The sequence below is a fragment of the Gadus chalcogrammus genome, chromosome 4 (genome assembly GCF_026213295.1).
Source record: "Gadus chalcogrammus isolate NIFS_2021 chromosome 4, NIFS_Gcha_1.0, whole genome shotgun sequence".
NCBI lineage: Eukaryota > Metazoa > Chordata > Actinopteri > Gadiformes > Gadidae > Gadus > Gadus chalcogrammus.
In genome coordinates, this window is record NC_079415.1 from 22,976,475 (window position 1) to 22,997,660 (window position 21,186).

Here is a 21,186-nt window from a genome sequence, read left to right on the forward strand (position 1 = left end):
TAATTGAGGACCTTATAGAGATCGTGACCGAACAAGATGGCGCCTGTGACTGGCAGTGCCACGGCTCGTCTCCTGCTGTATAGCTTTTAATGGTCATCTGTACAACATATGTGATCATATCAGCCCGTATTTCAAATGGATGTGTCTCAGCTTTACGGATCTATGATCGGGACTCTCTGGTTCGTATCAAGAGTCGATGGAGGGCCTGTTGATACACGGGGCAGGTACAACAAGCGTTCCCTCCTCCTTTCATCATCGACCCCGACTCACCTGAGTACCTGCAAAGTCGCAGGAAATCGAGGAAAGAGGCTCGCGTTCCGGAGTCCAGGTCAAGCGAAGACGTGCTGCAGCACGCCTGGGCTCTGCCATCTTCGGCCACGGAGAACGCGTAAGGTGTCTGTGCGGATCCCTCTCCTCAATGTGTGACAGCACATCCACGCTTGCCATCTGCTTGGACCACTATGACAGTCTTGGAGCCTAACAGCGCTGGAGTAGTGGTCAGCGGCTTTCATCGCCTCCACGCTCTTCCGTATTTACACCGGTTCCGGCACGGTCCAGCTGGAGCCCACGTGACCGATGCCTGCGACCAATCCCGCTGCGCTCCGCGGACACTGCCTCCGTGACGTCATCAACGTTGCATATCGGCCTGTTAAATGCCCAGTCTATTGCAAATAAATCCTTCTCTCTGAACGATCTTTTCACAAGAGAAAACTGGATTTAATGTGTCTTTCGGAGACATGGCAGAGAGAGGAAGAGTTTATTCATCTAAATGAACTCTGTCCAGCTGGTAGCTCTGCCGTCGGGAAGCCCCGCCCCTGTCGTCGTGGGGGGGGTCTGGCTGTTGTATACAGGGACAGTTGCACATGCAAAGTGACTCAGACCCAAGAATTCACTTCATTTGAGTCTCAGATGGTCAGGGTGGGTTCTTCAAATCCATTCTACTGTGTGTCAATCTACCGTCCTCCTGGCCCTGCTGCTGTGTTCTTGAAGGATTTTAGTGACTTTTTATCCTCCATAATAAAGTTGGAATCTGTTCTAATCCTTGGAGACTTTAACCTTCATGTTGATGACAGCTCATCTTGCTCCGCAAAGGAACTCTTAACATTGACTGAAGCTTTTAATTTTGAGCAACATGTTTCTGAGCCTACACACCAGAAAGGCCACATTTTAGATTTAGTTTTTACTCTTGGCCTGGACATTTCAAATGTGTCTGTACAGGACGTCCATCTGAGTGATCATTGTTTTGTTTTGTTTGATCTGCACTTCAGCCCTGAGCCTAAGCCCTTAGAAGTTAGGTCTCAGAGGCGTGTTATCTCTGCTAATACTGCAGACAGTTTTTCTGCTATGTTTGACCCTCTTTTATTCATGGTTTGCCTCGATGTGGACAATTTTATGCACTGTTTTACCAAGCAGTGTGTTAAAATTCTGGACCAGGTGGCACCTGTTAAATCAAACTTGTCAATACAGAAAAAAGTGTGCCCTTGGACAAATGAAGATACCTTGAGTCTAAAGAGACTATGTCGAAAGACTGAGCGTCTGTGGAAAGCCACTAACCTTGAGGTGCACAGACTCAAGGTTAGGAACCCCTGCTGTCATTGAGCCTGTCTCCAGCTTGTGGTCTTCATTTAAGTCTGCGACTCTTGCTGATATCTCTGCACTGGTGACCAAGATGAAACCCTCCTCTTGCTCATCTGACGTCCTTCCATGTAGGCTCTTGGTGAAAGTGTTTGATGTAATTGGCCCCGGGGTCACCAAAATGGTAGACCTCTCTCTGTCTACAGGTGTGTTTCCCAGTACATTTAAGCATGCCATAGTGGAGCCTTTACTTAAAAAAACAGGCTTAGACCCGACTGTCCTCAGTAACCTCAGGCCTATTTCAAAGCTGCCACTCTTGTCCAAGATCCTAGAGAAGTTGGTCTGTGAACCGCTGTCATTATTTCTGGATCAGGGTAACATCCATGAGACCTTTCAGTCTGGTTTCCGCAAACTTCACTCTACAGAGACGGCCTTACTGAAAGTGTCCAGTGACATTATGATGTCTGCTGATTCGGGAAAGAGCACTGTTCTAGTTCTCTTAGATCTGTCCTCAGCCTTTGACACAGTTGACCACCAGATCCTGCTGAGAAGACTGAGGGATGAAGTAGGACTGTCAGGGTCAGTTTTACACTGGTTCTCGTCATACCTCTCTGGGCGTAGCTTTAGTGTCACTGTTAACCAAATAAGGTCTGAGTCAGCAGATCTGTTGTGTGGAGTCCCCCAAGTCTCCGTTTTGGACCCCGTGTTATTTTTGCTGTATTTGATCCCCTTGGGAAAAATCATCCAGGGATTTCCTGATGTTTCTTACCACATGTTTGCTGATGATATCCAGCTTTACTGTTCCTTCAAGCCAACTGAGCTCCAGAGGCTAAGTTCCTTAGTTCAGTGCTTGGTGGAGATAAAACATTGGCTGAGTGATAACACCCTGCAGCTTAATGTGGACAAATTAGAAACACTGGTTATTGCCCCTGATTATTCCATTCCAGGGATTAACCAGTACCTGGGTGACTTGGGCCAGTCTGTCAAACCGAGCCTAAGAAACCTGGGTGTTGTGTTTGACAAAGACATGTCATTAGTGCAGCACTGTAAACAGCTGACCAAAAATTGCTTTTTTCATCTGAGGAACATTTCGAAACTCAGGAAAATGGTGTCACAAAATGACTTGGAGCTGATCACTCATGCATTTGTGTCTTCGCGTTTAGACTATTGTAATAGTTTGTTTTCTTGTCTAAACAAAAAGGAGCTGTCTCGCCTGCAGTTAGTGCAAAACTGCAGCGAGAGTTCTAACTCGCACCAATAGGAGGACTCGTATAACCCCTATTCTTAAAGCTCTTCATTGGCTGCCAGTTTCGTCCAGGATTAATTTTAAAATTTTGGTTTTAACGTTCAGAGCTTTGCATGGCTAGGCTCCGCCTTACATCAGTGATCTGATCCAGCCTTACACCCCAACTCGGGCTCTGAGGTCTGTGGATCAGAATCTGCTGATGTTGCCACGCACTCGTTTCCGGACCAGAGGAGACAGATCCTTCCAGGCTGTTGCTCCCAGGCTCTGGAACGATCTTCCGCTCTCTCTGCGTTCAATGGAGTCTGTTGACTGCTTCAAAAAGCAACTAAAGACCTATTTGTTTGCTCATGCTTTTGCTTAGCTGTCTTGGCCTTTTAAACTTAAATTTGCATGTACTTCTTAACTGTGTATTGTTATTGTTTTTGTTTTAACTGTGAAGCGCTTTGTGACCCTGGTCTGTGAAAGGCGCTGTACAAATAAAGCTTACTTACTTACTTACTTTTTAACATGGATAGTAAATAACATTTGTTAACATTGGCGTTAAGGTTTCATGCATAAAACATAGCTAACACACATAGCTCTAGCGCCTAGACAAAGCATCAGCGTCCACATTTTCAGACCCCTTTTTATGTTGGATATCGAGGTTGAAGTCTTGTACCAACAGAGCCCACCGCATGAGTCGCTGGTTGTGACTAAACATGCGGGACAGAAAAACAAGGGGATTATGATCAGTGAACACTACAACAGGCAGAGAGGTAGACCCAACATAGACCTCAAGGTGCTGTAGTGCTAACAAAAGAGCAAGATGAAATTTGTTGAAATGTTAATCCCTAACCCTGGATTTACAACTTTAAATTCAGGATGTCTGCATTGCCTGGGGAGAGTTTAGAGACTATACTCTCCCAAGACAATGCTGACATCCTCATCTTCTTTTTTTTCATAAAGTATGGTAGCGAAATACAGTTTCTGTCGTGTTTTATTTGGCATTTTGTAAATCCATTGATTTCGGTTGGAAGACTCATTGCTCATTGCAAGAGTAATTTTGCTTGGTTCTAGCCCTACGGTTGATTCGGAGAACAGAGCGAAAATACTACAAACAAACATACATATGCCCGGTTCCGGTTCCGGTTCCCGGATAAAAAACAACCTTTTTTTTATTATCAGCCGATCCGTGGATCACTTGCATCCCGAACCGTGAGGGTTGATGCATACGGATCACGGGAAACCCGTGAAACCGTTGCACCACGAAACAACAGCCTCATTCGTTTCCTCTGGCACATTTTTTTTCTTAAAAGAATCGACTATCGACCGCTTCATATTGTATCTGCTTTGTTTACTTTTTCGTGCGTGCTGCGTGCGCAGCAAGACTGTGCACGTGTAGTGTGCAGACCATAGAATGTAAATGGTGCAGACAGACAGGCAGGCAGAGACAGGGAGCGAGAGAGAGTAGTGGACTCGCAGGAATGAGCCAGAAAGTAAGATTTTATTATCAACCACAACCGCGGGAGTGGGGAGAGAAAGAAAAAAAAAAAACGATTTAATTTTTTTCAATCGTCCTCCTGCAAGTAGCACCGGAGCGACCTCATTCAATTTGAACTCGCACCTTAAGAAATTAGGTTGCATATGCAACCTAATAGGTCGCACTCTGGAGCCCTGGTCCCGAGGCGTCCATAGGCTTTATGGTTTATATGTTTGAAAGCTGTTACACACTCTTTTACCAGTTGGCCTGAAATACCACGCCTCGCAGCATAGGCGTCAATTTCGCCGGGGACCCTGGGGACGAGTACCTACCAGTTTTCGTCAAGATTAATTTTGTACCCATCACTTAAAAAACCTTGATTTGATTATGGATAATTACACGAGTCTTCTCAATGTTGTAGACTGCTACATTCAGTTGCATGGGCTTTCCCAACGTTCAGCTGTCAATTATTTTTGTATTACTGACCGTTGCTCAGCATATTTGACCACTGTCAAGGAAAGTGGATTTTTTTGCCTCTGATTCATGTCTTCCGTATCACTCCGCAAGTAGTCCGGTAACTTATCAACCCCAGCGTCGTTGGTTGCTAACCGACCCGACCCGCACCCTCCAGTGGAAACGCGCCATAAGCGACGTCAACGTCTTTGGCAAACTATTTCTCTGCTGATCAACACCACGAATGGTAACAAATAAATTGTGAAACGACACACGGTTAGGTGTGTCTTGGAGGTTATTTTTTAGTTTTGGTAATTAGCCATGTAATAAGCGAGATAATGTGTAGAACACCGGTCATTATCGGGAAAATAAGCCAAGACAGGACGAACAGGACACTGACGCGAAGCGGAGGGGTCTTGCTTCGCCCTGAAGGGGCTTATTTTCAATAATGACTTGCTTACTTATTTTTGTATGAGCTGCCAGCAAGGCTTGGACAATGAATGTGGCATTAATAAAACCAATACTCTTGGGCTGGGATGCAATGATGAGGCATCAGCCAATCAAGTCATTATAGCCTGAATACATAGGTAAAAAGCACAAGAGCAGGTTGCTAATACCATGGACAGTATCAGAGCGATAACCTGTTGAACTCAATGGATGTGGTAGGCTACATCGGGATGCATCTGCAGACCACTGCCAGGTGTTGGCCAGTAGGTGGCACTCTTCCCTCTGGCCAAAAACATCAATCCCCGATGCCCCAGTGCAGTGACGGGGACACTGAATAAAATAGAATAGAAAGCTTTATTGTCATTGTACAAAGTACAACGAAATGCAATGATTACTATGGAAGGTGCCGTCCTTCGGAGGCGACATAAAACTGAGGTCCTGCCTCACTGAGGTCATAAAAGAAAACGTATCGCAAAGAGTAGGGGATTCCCCGGTGTCCTGGCTAAAATTGCCCAACCAGGCTCATTCAATCTGGCCCCCTAATCATCCCCCTGTACAATTGGCTTATTCATTAATTCCCTCACGATCCAACTCAAGCTGGTTTGTGGTGAGCGTTCTGGCGCTGATTTGCTGCCGTGCATCACCCAAGTGGGTGCTACACACTGGTGGTGGTTAGTGAGGTTCCCTCCCCTTCACTGTAAGCGCTTTGAGTTTCCAGAAAAATAATGTGCTATATAAATTCAATGAATCTAATTAATTATTATTATTTTACTAGCACATAAATAAAGGCAAGACGCGATATTTTATTGCTTCAGATTTGCTGGTGCTGTGGCAAAGTCTTTTGTGTTTTCTGCACTCAAGTGGTCGGCTGTTGCAATTGATGTTAGCCATAGCCACCATGTAGTCTAATTTAGACTACTTGGTGACTACTTGGAGCACTACAGCCGGGCCTTCATCTCAGCCCTAATGGCTGAGAAAATAAATCATTGCGGGAATTTGATGTATTGTTATTAAATTAAATTAGTTAGATTTTTTTTTAATAAATACAGATATTATTTAATACTCTTTAAGGCCTTCTCTGAAGGCGTAGAAGGCCCTGAGGGTTCCCCTCTGCACGATTTGCGTCGCACAGTGTTGACTATAGTGGAGATGACTAGAGTGGAGTCAATCTCTTGTTGACACTAAGTGACTTTTGGTCAATCTTGCTTTGCTTGAATTCTGTAATAATTATGGTGGGGAGTGCATGAGTTTGGGTCAGAATGCCTGATGTAGATTGGATGGAATGCGTGTTGTGAATTGAGAACAGCCAGATCATGAGGTGATACAGCGTTCAGCTGTGCAACAAATATTTTTTGTTTTTCAATCCTGATGATTTGTAGTGCTGTGTGTAGCCACACGTTTGCCCCTTCTGAACTTGAACACTTAGTTAATTTCCTTTCCTAGCTCCTCTTTGTTTATGTTGGTAGCTTAGTCATGTCATGTCACTTTATCAACAACGGGTACATTCAGTACAATTCTGGAGAAAGCGGTTCTAGCTTTATTGCTGTACAGCTAGAACAAACTTTGTTTGTTCTGCTGTACAAACTTTGTTAATAGCCGGTTAATTCAAACCCATGAACTCCTAGCACCGCTGCATTTGGACCCAGAACAAAAAGACAGAAAACAACGAAAATTGAGCAAAGCAAGCATTGATCATCAAAGTCACAACTCTGTTTTGCAGTGGAGGAATGAACTCCCGGCCGACGTCAGAGAGTCTTTCACCAGCTTCCTCAAAAGACTCAAGACTCACCTGTTCAGAGTTCACCTGCATACTTAGCCAACCCCTCCCACACCATATTACTTATTGTATGATGTACATGTTGGCACTTAATGTACGCACTTACGGTATGTTGTACGTCCTAGCACTAAATGTACGCACTTATTGTACGTCGTACTTTGCTATAGAACTTAGTTTTGTAGCATCTTATCCTAGCTATCTTTGTTGTATATACAGGGAATGGGTTAAGCTAGCGATTGTTAGTGCTTGGCACTTGGTTCTATGAACATCCTTACTGTAGCGACAGCGATATCTTGTTGTTTCACCTTCTTCTGAGAAATGTGCATAGATTGATGAATACCTCTTTGCTGGGTGCATAAAGTAAAGACACTTCTAATGGAGAACACCTTTTAAAACTGACGTGTCTTCCAATCAAGGAAAACTAAACCGAATGCTATACAAAATATAGAGGCAATTTATCTATAACTTCCTTCTTTGAGGTTGGACTGGTGCTCTTTTAAATTTGTCATCTCGTTGAGCCTTCTATTTAATTTACAGTTGTTTAATGGTGATGAACCAAATACTAATGCTAATACTAAATTCTAATAACAGTATTGGATGGAGACCTGCATACATTTATTTTCCTTGCAGACACTCCTCTCTCCGTCCCCTCTGCCCCTCTTCTGTCACCTTTTCCACTCCCAACTACTCTTCCTCCAACACATCTTCTCTCTGCTCGTCCTGACATCTCCTCTTCCTCCCACCTCATTTCCTTCTCGCCTGCTGCTCCTCTTCCTCTCTCGGATTTCCTTGCCTTCCTCATTAATTTTTTCCTCTCAGTCTCCATCTCATCTTCTCGCCCTCCACTCTCCCCTCGATCGTCTCCCTCACCTCTCTGCCCTCTACTTCCTCCCGCACCTCTCTCTCCTCTCTCCACCCTACGTCCTCTCCTCTCCCTACCCTCTCCTCTCTCCCTCCTGTTCTCTTTCCACCCTACCTCCTCTCTCTCCTCGCCTCTCTCCACCCTACCCCCAAACCAACCCCACACACACAACAAAAACAGATTATTTAAATATATATTTCTGTAATTTGCAGAACATTTTTGCACTACAATCATCTTTGGCTGGTACCACTACCACTTCTGCTACTTATTTGTTTACTGATTTACTTATCTTGTATTGTTGCTCCTATGTGGCTGTTGAGGAACCAAGCCTAAGAATTGAACTCTTGTGTAGTTGTACAATAAGATGTAATGAAAGTAACTCTGATTCTGATACCTCCTCTCCTCTCCTCCCCAGTCTTGGATCGGCCTGGCGGCTCTGACAATGGCCACCCTCCACACGCTGCTCTTCGGCTGGGACCGGGCCTTCGACCCGGGGCAGTATCGCCTCTGCCTGCCGCCCACCTTCATGGTGGCGCTGGCCCTGCCCCTGGCCGTGCTGTGCAGCCGGCTGGCCCTCAGCCTGCCCTGCCTGGCGGCGCCGCTCGCACGCATCCGCCGCGGCTGGGAGAGGAGCCGGCACCTCCGCTTCTCCCTGCCCGTAGAGGAGGGCGGGGCCGTGGGGAATGGACGCTCACTGGAGGACATCAGCGACGTATAGCTATGTATGTTGACCATGGGTGTGTGTTTTTGTGTGTCTTGGTGTTTGATGTGTGTGTACGTGCGCTTGTGTTTACTGTTGTGCAAAAACCCACACTGATACAGGGAGACTAACCTGGTGTAGTTTTAGTAAAAAAAACAATATATTATTAAATTCTTAAAAAGTTTATTAAAAACTAGTTATTAATGAATTGGCGATAAAACCAAATACCTGTACTATGCAATCAAATAAGTATGTATTTATTTAGTTTGTGATAATTTAGAAAAAATTAAACATTTCTGATTTGTTTGAGAATGTCGTTCCTTTTTCCCATAAAACAGGACATCTGCCCATATTTGGGATGTTCAGAATCACACTGGTCGATGAGAGAGAGAAATATTTCAATTGTTAAATGTAAAAGAAAATCAATTGTACCCCGGTGTTAATATTTTAATCTGTGGTACATTCAAGAATTCTGTGTTTTTGGTTCAACGAGGAGCAACAATGTGAATCTATCCCAGCTGTTCTTCTTCTGCTGAAACCAAACTTTAAAATGTAGAGTTTGGACTTCCGGGAAGATGGCGGAGAGAGTAAACGCATAGTTAACTAGCTCTCCAGAGTCGGTAAAATATTCCCACTATTCAGACATAACTCGACAAACAAAACTAGAGTATGAGTGGGACAAAAAAGAAAAGAAATCAGAAAATCAACAAAAAGCAAAACAAAGCAGCAGAGCAACCCGTAACGGAAGAAATCTCAGAATACGAGGCTAGCGAACACGAGGTTAGCGAACACGAAGAAGAGACAAGAGAACATGGACAGCGCGGAGACGCTAAGAGTCGGGCTTGCTACTATCAGCAAGGACATCAACGAACTTAAACAAGAACTACGCCATGAGCTGATCACATTTAAAGACGAGCTGAAGAGAGAGATGAAGGAGGAAATCACCAAACTCCGGCAAGAAATAGGCCGTCAGCTAAAGGAGAACAACAACGACCTAAAGGCACAACAGGTGAGCATCAGCGAGGCTCAGGGGCGCATAGCAGAAGTCGAAGAGTGGAAAATGGAGGCCAGTACCGCGCTGTCGGAGATGATGGGGCAGACGCGCCGAATGCAAGAGAAAATAACTGATCTCGAGGGAAGATCAAGAAGAAACAACATCAGAATCTTTGGGCTACCAGAAGACACGGAGGGGAGCTCGGCAGCCATATACCTGGAGCAGCTTCTAAAAGCCGAACTCGAGCTCCCGGAGGGGACCAACCTCCAGATCCAGCGAGCCCACCGAGCCCTAGCCCTGAGAAAGCAGCTACACTATGGCTTTATTTTATTCAAGATGCTTGCAGGATTTGCCTTCAATATCGATAAGTGACGTTCATCGACTGGTCCAGACGGGGAGCTCTGCCCCCAGAAGCAAGAGGCAGAAGGGATTTAAGATATATCTTTCAAGTTACATAGACAATTATGAAGGTAAGTTTAAACAACAACACTACGGTAGCCAAGCTATATCGACTAGCTAGCTGTAGTTATTTACCATTTAGCAGGGTCCTCATTCGTCTGTACAGTGTTTGAAATGTGTACGATTACTGTTTAGTAACATAAATTATGTCTCGCAATCTGTCATAGGTCCTACAGGATGAGTGAAAAGCCACACAACCTCAGAGTAGGGAGAAACAAAACATGTATAACATAATGGTTCAAGTTTTGGGTTGTTAATGTGTCTCGAGCTGGTGATGTGGATGCAGAATAGAAAATAAGTCTAGTTTGCTGACATAAACCTTAACATAGCTTTCATTGACACCCCAGAAACTGTTCCTGTTCCTTATGCCGCTTTTCCACCGCACGTGTAGCTCGACTCGACTCGACTCGACTCGACTCGACTCGACACGACTCGACACGGTAGCAGCACGGGTCGTTTTCCACCGCAAATAGTACCTCCTGGACGTGGGCGGGGTCGGCTGCGCGAAAGGGCCGTGACGTATTTTTGTACGCGACGCAAACAACACCTACGCAACCCACACATGGACAGAACCCACATAACAACAATGGAGGACATCGATAACATTACTATTATTAGCTGGCATGTTGAAGAAGTTGAAGAAGTGGAATATGTTGGCTGCGGCGCTGCTATGGCTGTTAACAGCATGGTTGCCATGTCTGCCGACGTCACCTTTTAGCATCGGCTCAGCCGCTTGGAACCTAGAGCGAGGCGGTACTAGAAAAAGCAGCCACTTCAGGTACCAGATACCATGTTTTCGCGGTGGAAACGCAAAAAATGCGAGCTGAGTCGAGTCGTGTCGAGCTGGTACCATGCAGTGGAAAAGCGGCATTAGAGTATAAGTATATACGTTTAAGCATATCCAATATCATGGTCGGGTACATAAGTCAGTGTTAGGTAAGTGCTGAATGTATGCCCGGAATCTTGGATAGTCTTACCTGTTCAACGTTCAACTTACACTGCTCTTACTCTATTATGATTCCTGAACTTCATTTAAGAGGTAGGTGTAGCATACGTGTAGGTGTTATACGTTTAAGCCCAGGGGTGGCCAAACTTGCTCTTATATTAATCCATGCACATTCATTAGATAACTCTTGAGTACCATAGAGAACAGGGTTTTTCACAACTACTGTTACACTTTTAACTGGTCTTGTAATGGTCCTGGACAGTGTGTATTTTTCTGTATGGGACCTGCAAGCACAAACAGTTTGGCCATCCCTGTTTAAGCCTATCCATGGTCAGGTACATGAGTCAGTGTGATGTAAGAGCTGATAGTGATAGTGCCCTGAATCTAGGCTTGTTCTTGTTCAATGTTGTTCTTACATTGTTACACTTCTATGTTACCTGAAAACCAATTAAGAGATAAGTGACACCGGCTTATTTGTGTGGATGTCAAGTAGTTGAAACGGAGCAGAACTAGATGTTTATTCCCTCTCTCTCAGTTCAGTTAGTTTAATAAACCAGAATTGTTGCACTTTTTCCATGTCCACTATTGCTTGAACCATAAGCCTGCTGTGACCTTTCTCATATCTGGTGTTCTTTTATAGTAGTGACATAATGACTTCAACGTGACATGTAAGTAATTGTGTTTTCTTTTATAGATAACTTTTGAAAACAGCTCGCCTGTTACAATTGCTGCTGCTGAATGCACATGTGTTGCTGGAAAAGTCCTGTGCAATCACAATGTTGGACTTCTTTTTCAAACGGCACATTACTCAACCCTGATACTGAAGGCAGTTCCCCCCGTCCTTAGCTGCACAGAAACAGAGCAGAGATGGCATAAGCCACGGACTATGGTAAACACTTAATACCAGGTGATAATATTATTTATTATTAATCCTATTGTTGTTATGGTTCTTTGTGTACTTTTATAGGGTGTGAAACCAGGTAGAGTGGTCGTCATTTCTACAAAGCTTAAACCTAGGCAGTACACAGTTGCTGATGGTGTAAGGTAATATCTACCTATCTTTCTTCTTTTAGTTTTGCTTGAGTGTATTATTCTTCCTTCACCTTTTTCCCAACTCCTAATTATGATGTTACCCTTTCTTTTTCTTTCTAAGGATTAAGCGCTACAAAGCAGTGCGGGTGGACTTGCCGGACCCAGATGTCCTGAAAGTTGCTGAGGCTTACCAAGACTTCACAGCAGACATTGCTCCACTGATAACCACCATGGCAATAACCGAGGATGTTCCCCTTGTTGAGTCAGCATTTCGACCTGTCCAGGAAGGTAGCCCCATCTCTTATCAGCATCCAGTACCAATTAGTCGGGTAATAGTCTGCCACCCAGACAGCCCACCTCTGCCATTAGAAGGCTATAGGCTGGATCCCTCCACCTGTATTTTGTGTGCACTTATGAACAGCATCTCCAGTTAATGTCACTTGCCATTACCTTGGATATGGCAAGGAAGATAGAGATGGCTACAAGGGACCAGAGCAACATTGTGGAGTGGCACCAAGTCAGGAAGCCAAGGCTCACTTCTTCTCGATTTAGGGAGGTGTGCCATGTGAGAGGGGACAATTCTTCTCAGAACCTAGCAGAGAGAATATGGAAAGGTGGGGTTCAGACAGCGCTAATGAAAAGGGTGCTGGCATTGGAGCCTGTGGCCATCCAAGAATACAGCAGAAAAAAAAAAGTCAACTACTGGCCATGTGGCTTTGTAATACACCCAGATGCTCCTTGGCTAGGATCCTCTCCAGATGGTCTTGTATTTGATCCAACTGAGAGCCCACCATTTGGACTGATAGAAATCAAATGCCCTAATTCCAAAAGCTATGTGGACTGCAAGTACCTGAAGATGTAGAGTAGGCACATTAAAATTAAAGCCCAGCCACAGCTACTACTGGCAAGTCCAGGGGCAGTTATTACTCACTCGGATGCAATGGTGTGCTTTTATTGTTCTGGCTGAGGAGGACATTCTTGTGCAGCGTATCTACAGGGATGCTGCGGTGGCAGGGGTTATAAGGGAGAAGGGGGATTATTTCTTTTTTCACTTTTATCTTGGTAAAAACACTCTTTCCCCTTTTTCCATCCACTTTGCTTTTCGATTTATAGTATAAAATGTCAGTTCTCTCATATATTAGTTGTTCATACTCTTGGTTTTTGTTTGTTTGTCTAGTATATCCTGGGCAACATCTTGTTTCCCCAGAATGTTGTCAATATTTCAATGTTATATTTGCTTGATTAAATTTTGCCTTCTCCATGTATATCTTTGTTGCTTGGAATTTTTTATCCTCCATATAATCGACCAAATCTTTCTCATCCATTACTGTTCTAATCTAATCTTTATGTGCTCGTGGGTGATACGAGATGTCAATGATTGTGTGTGTTTGTTTATTTCTCACCTGCATTATTTCCTTATTAAATTATAAATTGTCTTATGTCATTTCCAGTGTGTTTTAATTTATGTTTTAAGTCAGTAAAACACAAAATGTAGTGTAAAGACCACAATGAAATTTTTTTAAGGGTCAAGACACATCTTTAATTTACTGTTGACTTGCCCACGCCTTTACTAGCGGTCCATTCTGGTAATTGACCAGGAAGCAGGCCACACTGAACAACTCCTCAATGTTCCCACATACAGAGAGAGGTATTTCCTTATCAAAGAGTTTGTTTTATTTAATCCTCCTTATGCACCTCTCCACATGCACTCTTAGACGTGCAATTGACTGCGTCTGCCTGACATCCTCTCTACTCATTTGCTTTTTGTGAGAGAGAAAGGCAGGTCGGTACACCTTACACCCAGCAAGGTTGTCAACCAAGAAGCCTTTGTCCACCATGATTGCCATGTCTGGCTGCAGCAGCTTCGCAATTCCAGAACGTTTGAAGAATTCCCGATCACTCATGGATCCCGCATACAGCCCTGACACAAACGTAATGGCACCATGGGGAGCCATGCCAATCATTGCCTTGAATGTTGTATGTGACTTGTAGCTTGAAAACACTTCACTCTGCAGGAGAAGAGAAGAGGGCGTTTGGCAGGAGATCTCCGTGCAATCAAGCACCACCCGTGTGTCAGCAAATGCAGAAAACTCAGGTGGTAGGTGAGCCCTGACAACTTCAGGTGGGATCCACAGACGCTGGCTTCCCAGCAGAAAGTACAGGAAGTGTGTCCAAGTGGACACAATCCGACTGGCAGTGCTGCGGTGGATACTGAACCTCTCTGCAAGGTCCCTGACTCCTGAGAAGTAAACCCGCTGACAGATGCATCAGGAAGAGCAGCAGCTCGTCAATAGGTGGAAGTTTCTGTTGAAAAAAATAAAATACGTTTTTGTAACCTTGCAGACTAACATTTTAATTACTTATTGTTATTATTAAAGAGTTTAATCAGAAGACATGATACAAAAGTGATCTGTGTAGCATTATACTTTAATTAGTTAAACCCAAAGCATTGGTAATAGGCCTATGTCACACTTCCTGCTTCCGGAACGCGTAGTAGGGTAATCCAACTTCCGGTCGCGTCTAGCAGCAACAACAATGGCAGCCCCCGTTCGCAGTTGTTCTTGTAGTGTACCGTGTTGCTCTACATCAGGACGTATACAGCCATACCTCAGCTTCCACACTTTCCCGAAGGACAAAATAAATCTTGGTTGAGATTATTTTTTGCCCATTACGGTCCTAACGTGCGAGTGATTCTAGACTGCACAGAAATCAGGTGTGAGGCACCCTCATCACTCACCCTCCAGTCTGAAACATTCTCCCACCACAAGAATACCAACACCTTCAAAGGTCTGATCGGCATTGCTCCATGTGGAGTTATCACCTTAATTTCTAAGCTGTACACTGGTTCCATATCAGACAGAGAAATCACACAGCAGTCAGGAATCCTTAGTCTACTTCAGCCAGGAGATGCATGCATGGCTGACAAAGGCTTTGTCATCCGACAAGATGCTTTCTGAAGTTGGGGCCACCCTCATAATGCCGCCATTTAAAAGAGGCGCCAGGTTCACCAGTGAGGACACCGAAAAACCCCAGAGTATCGCCCGACTTTGGTGCAGAGGGCCATCAGAAGGGTCAAAGAATATCATATCTGGGACACGACCATTCCTCTGACTCTTTCAGGCTCTGTCAATCAGCTGTGGGTAAATTGTTGCTTGATGTCTAACTATCAAGGTCCTTTAGATGTGAAGGGTGATGTCCCAGTGTCACACATTAAAACACACATGACGTCACATGACTATTTTCAAACATTTATTAATGTTCTTTGTTTACATTTAGAAGAAAGAAATTAAAATGGTGTGTGTGTTTGTGTCCGTCCGTCCTTTTCAAATGTTTATTTAATGTTTGTTTCCAATTCTTTTTTATAAATATAAATGTACATATATACATATTTACATTTAACAGAAAGAAATGAAATGTTCTGTGTGTGTTAGGCAAGGCAACTTTATTTATGTAGCACTTTTCATACACAAGGCAGACTCAAAGTGCTTCACATATAAACATTGTCATACAATAAAATAGATAAGTATAAGAAAACATATGCAAAGAAATGAGTAAAATAGAAAGTGAAAGGCATTTTAGTATTACAATAAAAAATAAAGGCAAAGTTAAAAAAGCTTTTTAGAAAGTGCAATGTATTTAAGATGTAGCAGAAAGCTAATGCAAACATAAAAGTCTTCAGGCTTGCTTTAAAGGTGCTCAGAGTGTGTTACCTTAAACAAATGTTCAGGAATGTTTGTTTCCAATTCTTTGATTAAAATATTTACATATATACATTTAACAGAAATAAATAAATGAAATGGTGTGTGTGTGTGTGTGTGTCCCTCGGCCATATTTACTTGGCATTCAGGAGGTATGTGTCCATGTATGTGTTAAAATAAAACACCTAACCCAAACCTTGGGTTTCCTGACCACAAGTTGGTCAGTGGGTTCCGGGCGAATCCCCTGGAGCGAATCCCCTGGAGCAAAAAGAAAAAATATGTCAGCACATAAATCATATTGTCAGTGTAGCAACACTTAAGTCAGTGTTAGTCATGTCTGTCTATATACAAGAACTTCGAATACTATTATTGAGTAGACTATACAGGATGTTTGGCTAGGCCTGAGGTATACACATAAACCTGTGTCCTTGGTCCACGACTGCAGAACACTGGTGCACGACAGAGGTGTTGGCACGCTTTGCTCCCCTGTGAAGTGGTAGTCATGTGTCTGGAAGAGCAGATATAAAACAAAACATGACAATCTGCAACAGCAGACATGAAACAAAACATTATCATCTGCAACAGCAGATCTGGAGAAAGAGAGAGCATTTTGGAACAGCAACAAGAAACAACAATAATAAAAACACACAGACTGAACATGCAACTGAATCTGTGAAGGTCTGAAACCATGCTCCATTATGCTACATATTACGAGGTGGGCCTGTTGTTTGAATCACAAAATGTAAATCTAATTAAAGTGGTCAGAAAGGTAGGCCTAAGTAACAGTCCCATTGATTCACAAAATACTATGAAAAGCGAGATAGAGTTTGATTTCAGACTCAGGCCTGACTTCCTAGCACTGTAACCTGCAGGGTGTGAGGCTCATCGTTTTTCTTCTGCGAACAGTAGCAGTTCGCCCGAACTGCTACTTCCAAATTAACTAAATCTGACACTGCAGTAAGAGAGGGAAAGATTAACACACCATACAGCAAAATGTATGGGCATTGGTAGCCTATGACAGCCACCCAGCCACTATGTTCTGACAGTAGCCTGGAGCTAATCTGACATACTATCGACACTTACATGTACGGTAGGCACTGGCAGTGCCTACCTACCTATACCTAACATCTTGGGGTTCGTCAGGAAAAGTTTCAGAGACACTCAAACTAAATATGTATTCCTACCAGTGTAAATAATATTTTGCGATTAATTAAAAAGGATACATTTTAACTGACATGTATTACACTAATGCTGCTATCCATTTGGATGTACGAAGTGGTAAAGTCGCAAATCTCCCAGCTTTCTTGCGGCATTTCACTGAGGCACGCCCCCTTTTGGTCGTAGCATCTCGTCGCTTTCAAAGTAGAGCGAGCAGAGCTGTACAACTCGTCAAGAAGATGGCTGCGCCCATAGTCAATGGTAAGTTACGATGTATTTTCTTTGTATTTGTACCACGTTGGTGGTTTTAATGTCGTTTTTAAATCCTCTTAAATACTTAATTTCATTGCTGCTTTAATCCGGTGACCAATTTATGCATTGCACGGTCTTGCTTTGCGTGCAATTCAATGTAAAGTTGTGTTTTCAAGCTGGTTTGCTAAAATAGGCTATGTTGCCAATGATGACTAGCCCGCTACTACCCCTCGTGGCTCGACAGAAACACGACAGCACTTGTTGAAATTAAAATTGGCGAAAATGGCAAAATATTATTGCAATGTAAAATAATAATAATAATAATAATAATACATTTAATTTAGAGGCGCCTTTCAAGACACCCAAGGTCACCTTACAGAGCATATAGTCATCATATATCGTTTAAAAAACAAGACATTGTGGACATTTTTTTAATAAAACATAAAAAATTAATAAAACAAAAACAAGACAAAACAAAACAAACAAACAATCAAAACAGTGATCAGTTAGGCGTTGTGTGCGAGTTTGAACAGGTGAGTTTTGAGTTGTGACTTGAAGGTTGTAATGGTTGTAAAAGGCTTGCAATGTTAATGTTTCTGTAAAAGCTGACAACCATTATACACTGGATTATTTATTTTTTCCAAAATAGTTTTCCTCAACCAGAGCATGCATGCATTTCTGGACAAGGACAGGACCATGCCATTTATTGGTAATCTGTACCAGCTGGACCACAGACCAGGACAGTACTATGTGGACGAGGGCCTCATGGTGGCTGCCACCATACACACGATGGATTGCACTTGCACGGGTGAATTATTAAGACATGACACTGTAGACATAAGTGTACTTCAACAGTCATTTTTCCCTGTACTGTACTGTAATGTTTCATTTTTTTTTTTATGATTCAGATACCTGCAATATCCATCCAAATCCACCAAGGCGGTTGAACGAGGTGTTTGATAGAGCTCAAACCCTCTTCCTCATCCACCTGATGGGCATTCATCTTGCGGTAGAGGGCGAGGGACCAGCAAAGACCATTGATGACCTCAACCGGAGGATGAGGTTGGGGAAGAAAACAAAAAAACTGCTGTGGGAAGAGATGGCTGCAAAGCTTTCCACACAGTTTGGGGAGGACTTCCACCCCGACAAGGTGGCGCGGAAGTGGTTGACATTGGTGCGGGGCTACAAAAAGGTCAAAGACCACAATGCTTCCACTGGAAGGGGACCTGGCCGCTTCCAGTTTTTAAAGGAGATGGAAGAGCTGCTGCATCATGATGTGGATCCACCTGTCCTTGCGGGCGATGGACATGGTGTGGTGGTACGTCGACCGGACGCACTGCGTCGGTCGAACAGTGCCCCCACACCAGTGTCAGAGGACAGGGCTCCCCCAGCTGTGCCTTCCACCAGCACAGCATCTTCAACCCCACCCACAAGAGCTCCCTCACCAGTGTGGTCCACGAGCTCCATCTCCCCTTGGCCTCCATCGAGGCCAAGGAAGCGTCCAACGAAGCAGGATGAGCTGGTGGCCTACCTAAAGTCGTCTGATGAGGAGAGGGCTGATGCTCTGAAGCGGCAGGAGGACTTCATGAAGGACACCCTGCGGGAGATGAGGGAAGATCGGCGGGAGCTCCTCACGCAGTTTACAAGGATGGTGGACAAGATGTGAGGCGATAATCCTGTCCATTTAAGTTCAATGCTTCAAGCATTGAACTTAAATGGACAGGTTCAACAGGTTCATAAGTTCATTCAAGTTAAATTAACCTTTGTTTTGCACTATTTTTCACTTTATTATTTATTTGCATTTATTTTATACAAACAATTTGCACTTTATTACCAAGATTTGTATTATTACAAGAGTTGTATTATTGTAATAACTTTGTTTTGTCCAACTTGCCTTTTTATACCCTATAGTAAAACAAAATATAATTTTAAACTCGACCATGCCTGTGTGTGTTTGAATTTCACCCGAGACATTTTCACACATTGACTTAAATGTTTTTATCTGGTTCTACAATGTGATTACTATTCTACCCAAGCCTTTCCATTTCCCCCATTATATCAATTGGTTTACAAATGAAGAAGCGTAACTTTTATGGTTCAACACTTTTATTCCAAAACACAGGAATAGTGAACATAATAGATGAATGAACGTAATGAATAATGAACATAATAGAAGTCAGAAATAGTCTTTTGTTTTGCCAAGAATTGCCGGAACACCTCTTCCTACTGGTTGGCATCATCCTCTCTTGGACATCCATCTGGGTGTTCATCACATCCTATCGAGGCACCTTGGGCAAAGTTGTGAAGATAACATGCAGCCAAGATGATCTTCGCAATAGTGACAGTGCATGTGTTCTGCAAGTCTCTAATGCGCCTCCACTTGCATTTCATCCTCCCAAATGCCTGCTCAATGATGACTCTTCCCCGGCTGATGTCGGTGTTGCGACGAAGGTCTGCATCAGTAAGAGCCCCGTTTTCACGCCGGGGGGAGATGATGAAGGGAAAATCCTGACCGATGTATGCACTATCCCCCAGCAGACGGTACTCCCCCATCCTCTCCTGCCATTCTTGGAAAAACCAGGAGGACCGCAGCAGCCGGGCATCATGCACTTTGCCAGGCATTCCAGTGAAGACATTGATGAATCGGCCTTCAGCATCCACAATCCCCTGGAGGAGGACAGAGTAGAAGGACTTCCTGTTCATGTAGTCCACTCCTCTGACCCGTGGACACTGTAATCTAATGTGGCAGCCATCAATCGCTCCAATGACCCTCTCATGGCCACATGTGCGTTGGAAGCTGGTGGCAGACACCCTCTTCTCACAGCCTTTAGGCCAAGAGACAAAACCCCAGCCAAGGGTGGACATGATGGTTAGCACTTGGAGTATGGTGCGGTGTGCTGATGAAGATGAGACGTTAAACTTGTCTGATATCTCCCGGAAGCAGTTCTGGTTACCCATGTACCACAGGAACATGAGTACCTTCTTGGGAATAGGCAGGGGGGGCAGCCCATGGCTGTGGTCACATTGCAGGCCACCCTCCTGTAGGTACTCTTTAAGGACGTCAAACCGGGTTTTGGATACTCTGAAATGCCGGGCAAATTTGTGATCATCCATGTCTAGCATTATCTGCCACTCTGTGCCAGACTTCAGGATAATGTTCACTCTGGGCCGCAGCACATACAGAGCCTCAACCACAGCCCTGTGTGAGGAAGAGAGACAACTGTTATCAATATAGATAACAATAATTCATTCACAATCATGTTCAGTTTTGTGTTTCTATTGCATTACATCATTAACTGCAAATCCACATAAACTAAAGAAAAAGTCAAGATATGGGTGTTCATTGTATTGTCATGTAGATGCCAGGTTACATTCACGTTCGCCAAACGTTATCTTAAGCTTCTAAAATGCATTTATTCTGAAGTTGATAGAAGATAATAGAAATACAGAGCAACATTTCGGTATCACAACAGTCAACATCGCTATTGTTTTTAGCACACCGGCAGCTAGTTTGCTAGCCTTCGAGCGTTTTATAACGCTGCAAAAACGTCTATACACGGCCAAACATACTGAAATGAGGACATACCGTTTGTGTTTACTTCTATCTTCTTCCACGAGATTCTGGAACTGTTTCAGGAAAATCACAGCCATGATTTCCTGTTCTAGGAAAGTGTCCAGTGTGATTGACAAAACTGCTCTCCTTTTGGCGTCCATTCTTTTCAAACTCGTCAGACACAATTGGCATCTGGAAGGCTGGAGCAAGGGAAATACGTCACGTTCTCGCTGAAGCTGGTCGTTCGTACCAGCGTACCATCAAAATGGATAGCAGCATTAGTGCTATCTGTCACATTCAAGCTACACAGTGTCAACAGATTTGAAACACTTACTTCTGTAATTAAAAATGTACTTCTCCCAGAAGAACTTATATCCTTTGCGTAGTTTAGATGTTTCGACACGTGAGTGCTGATTTACGATCCTTAGGACGTCGTCGTAGGACAATTTAGGTAGGTTGTATCGATCTGCCTCCGCCATGGTAAACAGCTTAGCTAAGCTAAGCGGAAGAGCAGTTACCCTACTCCGCGAGCTTCTTCCGGTCTTCAATTGTTCCGTGACATAGGCCTATTATGA

General features: G+C 43.8%; 3 protein-coding genes across 5 annotated transcripts in view; 2 read left to right on the forward strand and 1 right to left on the reverse strand.

The window, feature by feature from the left end:
• Positions 1-21,186, forward strand: part of cfap221 (cilia and flagella associated protein 221) — a 180,193-nt gene that overhangs the window by 39,327 nt on the left and 119,680 nt on the right. The window lies entirely within an intron of this gene.
• Positions 7,814-18,830, forward strand: LOC130381259 (uncharacterized). 2 transcript variants are annotated; one of them, XM_056588748.1, is made up of 3 exons: positions 7,814-8,541; positions 13,966-17,866; positions 17,967-18,830. In XM_056588748.1, exons 2-3 carry the CDS (start codon positions 17,725-17,727, stop codon positions 18,722-18,724), a joined length of 900 nt encoding a protein of 299 aa, XP_056444723.1. In that variant the 5' UTR covers positions 7,814-8,541; positions 13,966-17,724; the 3' UTR covers positions 18,725-18,830. The 2 variants fall into 2 exon arrangements, 1 of the variants encoding a protein (XP_056444723.1); XR_008895367.1 differs by lacking the exons at positions 13,966-17,866; positions 17,967-18,830 and adding exons at positions 11,886-11,962; positions 12,072-13,958 and having other exon boundaries at positions 8,030-8,541.
• LOC130381258 (uncharacterized) lies at positions 18,490-21,093 on the reverse strand. 2 transcript variants are annotated; one of them, XM_056588745.1, is made up of 3 exons: positions 20,946-21,092; positions 20,645-20,811; positions 18,491-20,257 (listed from the first exon to the last, which is right to left on the reverse strand). In XM_056588745.1, exons 2-3 carry the CDS (start codon positions 20,770-20,772, stop codon positions 19,282-19,284), a joined length of 1,104 nt encoding a protein of 367 aa, XP_056444720.1. In that variant the 5' UTR covers positions 20,773-20,811; positions 20,946-21,092; the 3' UTR covers positions 18,491-19,281. The 2 variants fall into 2 exon arrangements, with proteins under 2 accessions (XP_056444721.1, XP_056444720.1); XM_056588746.1 differs by having other exon boundaries at positions 18,490-20,257; positions 20,645-21,093.

Bases quoted from the DNA above. Each gene is read 5' to 3' on its own strand.
- LOC130381259 (XM_056588748.1), top strand. From the start codon at position 17,725: ATGCATGCATTTCTGGACAAGGACAGGACCATGCCATTTATTGGTAAT. The intron at 17,867-17,966 runs GTGAATTATTAA...TTTATGATTCAG, and splicing joins GATGGATTGCACTTGCACGG to ATACCTGCAATATCCATCCA.
- LOC130381258 (XM_056588746.1), bottom strand. From the start codon at position 20,772: ATGGACGCCAAAAGGAGAGCAGTTTTGTCAATCACACTGGACACTTTC. The intron at 20,258-20,644 runs GTATGTCCTCAT...TTCCTCACACAG, and splicing joins GATAGAAGTAAACACAAACG to GGCTGTGGTTGAGGCTCTGT.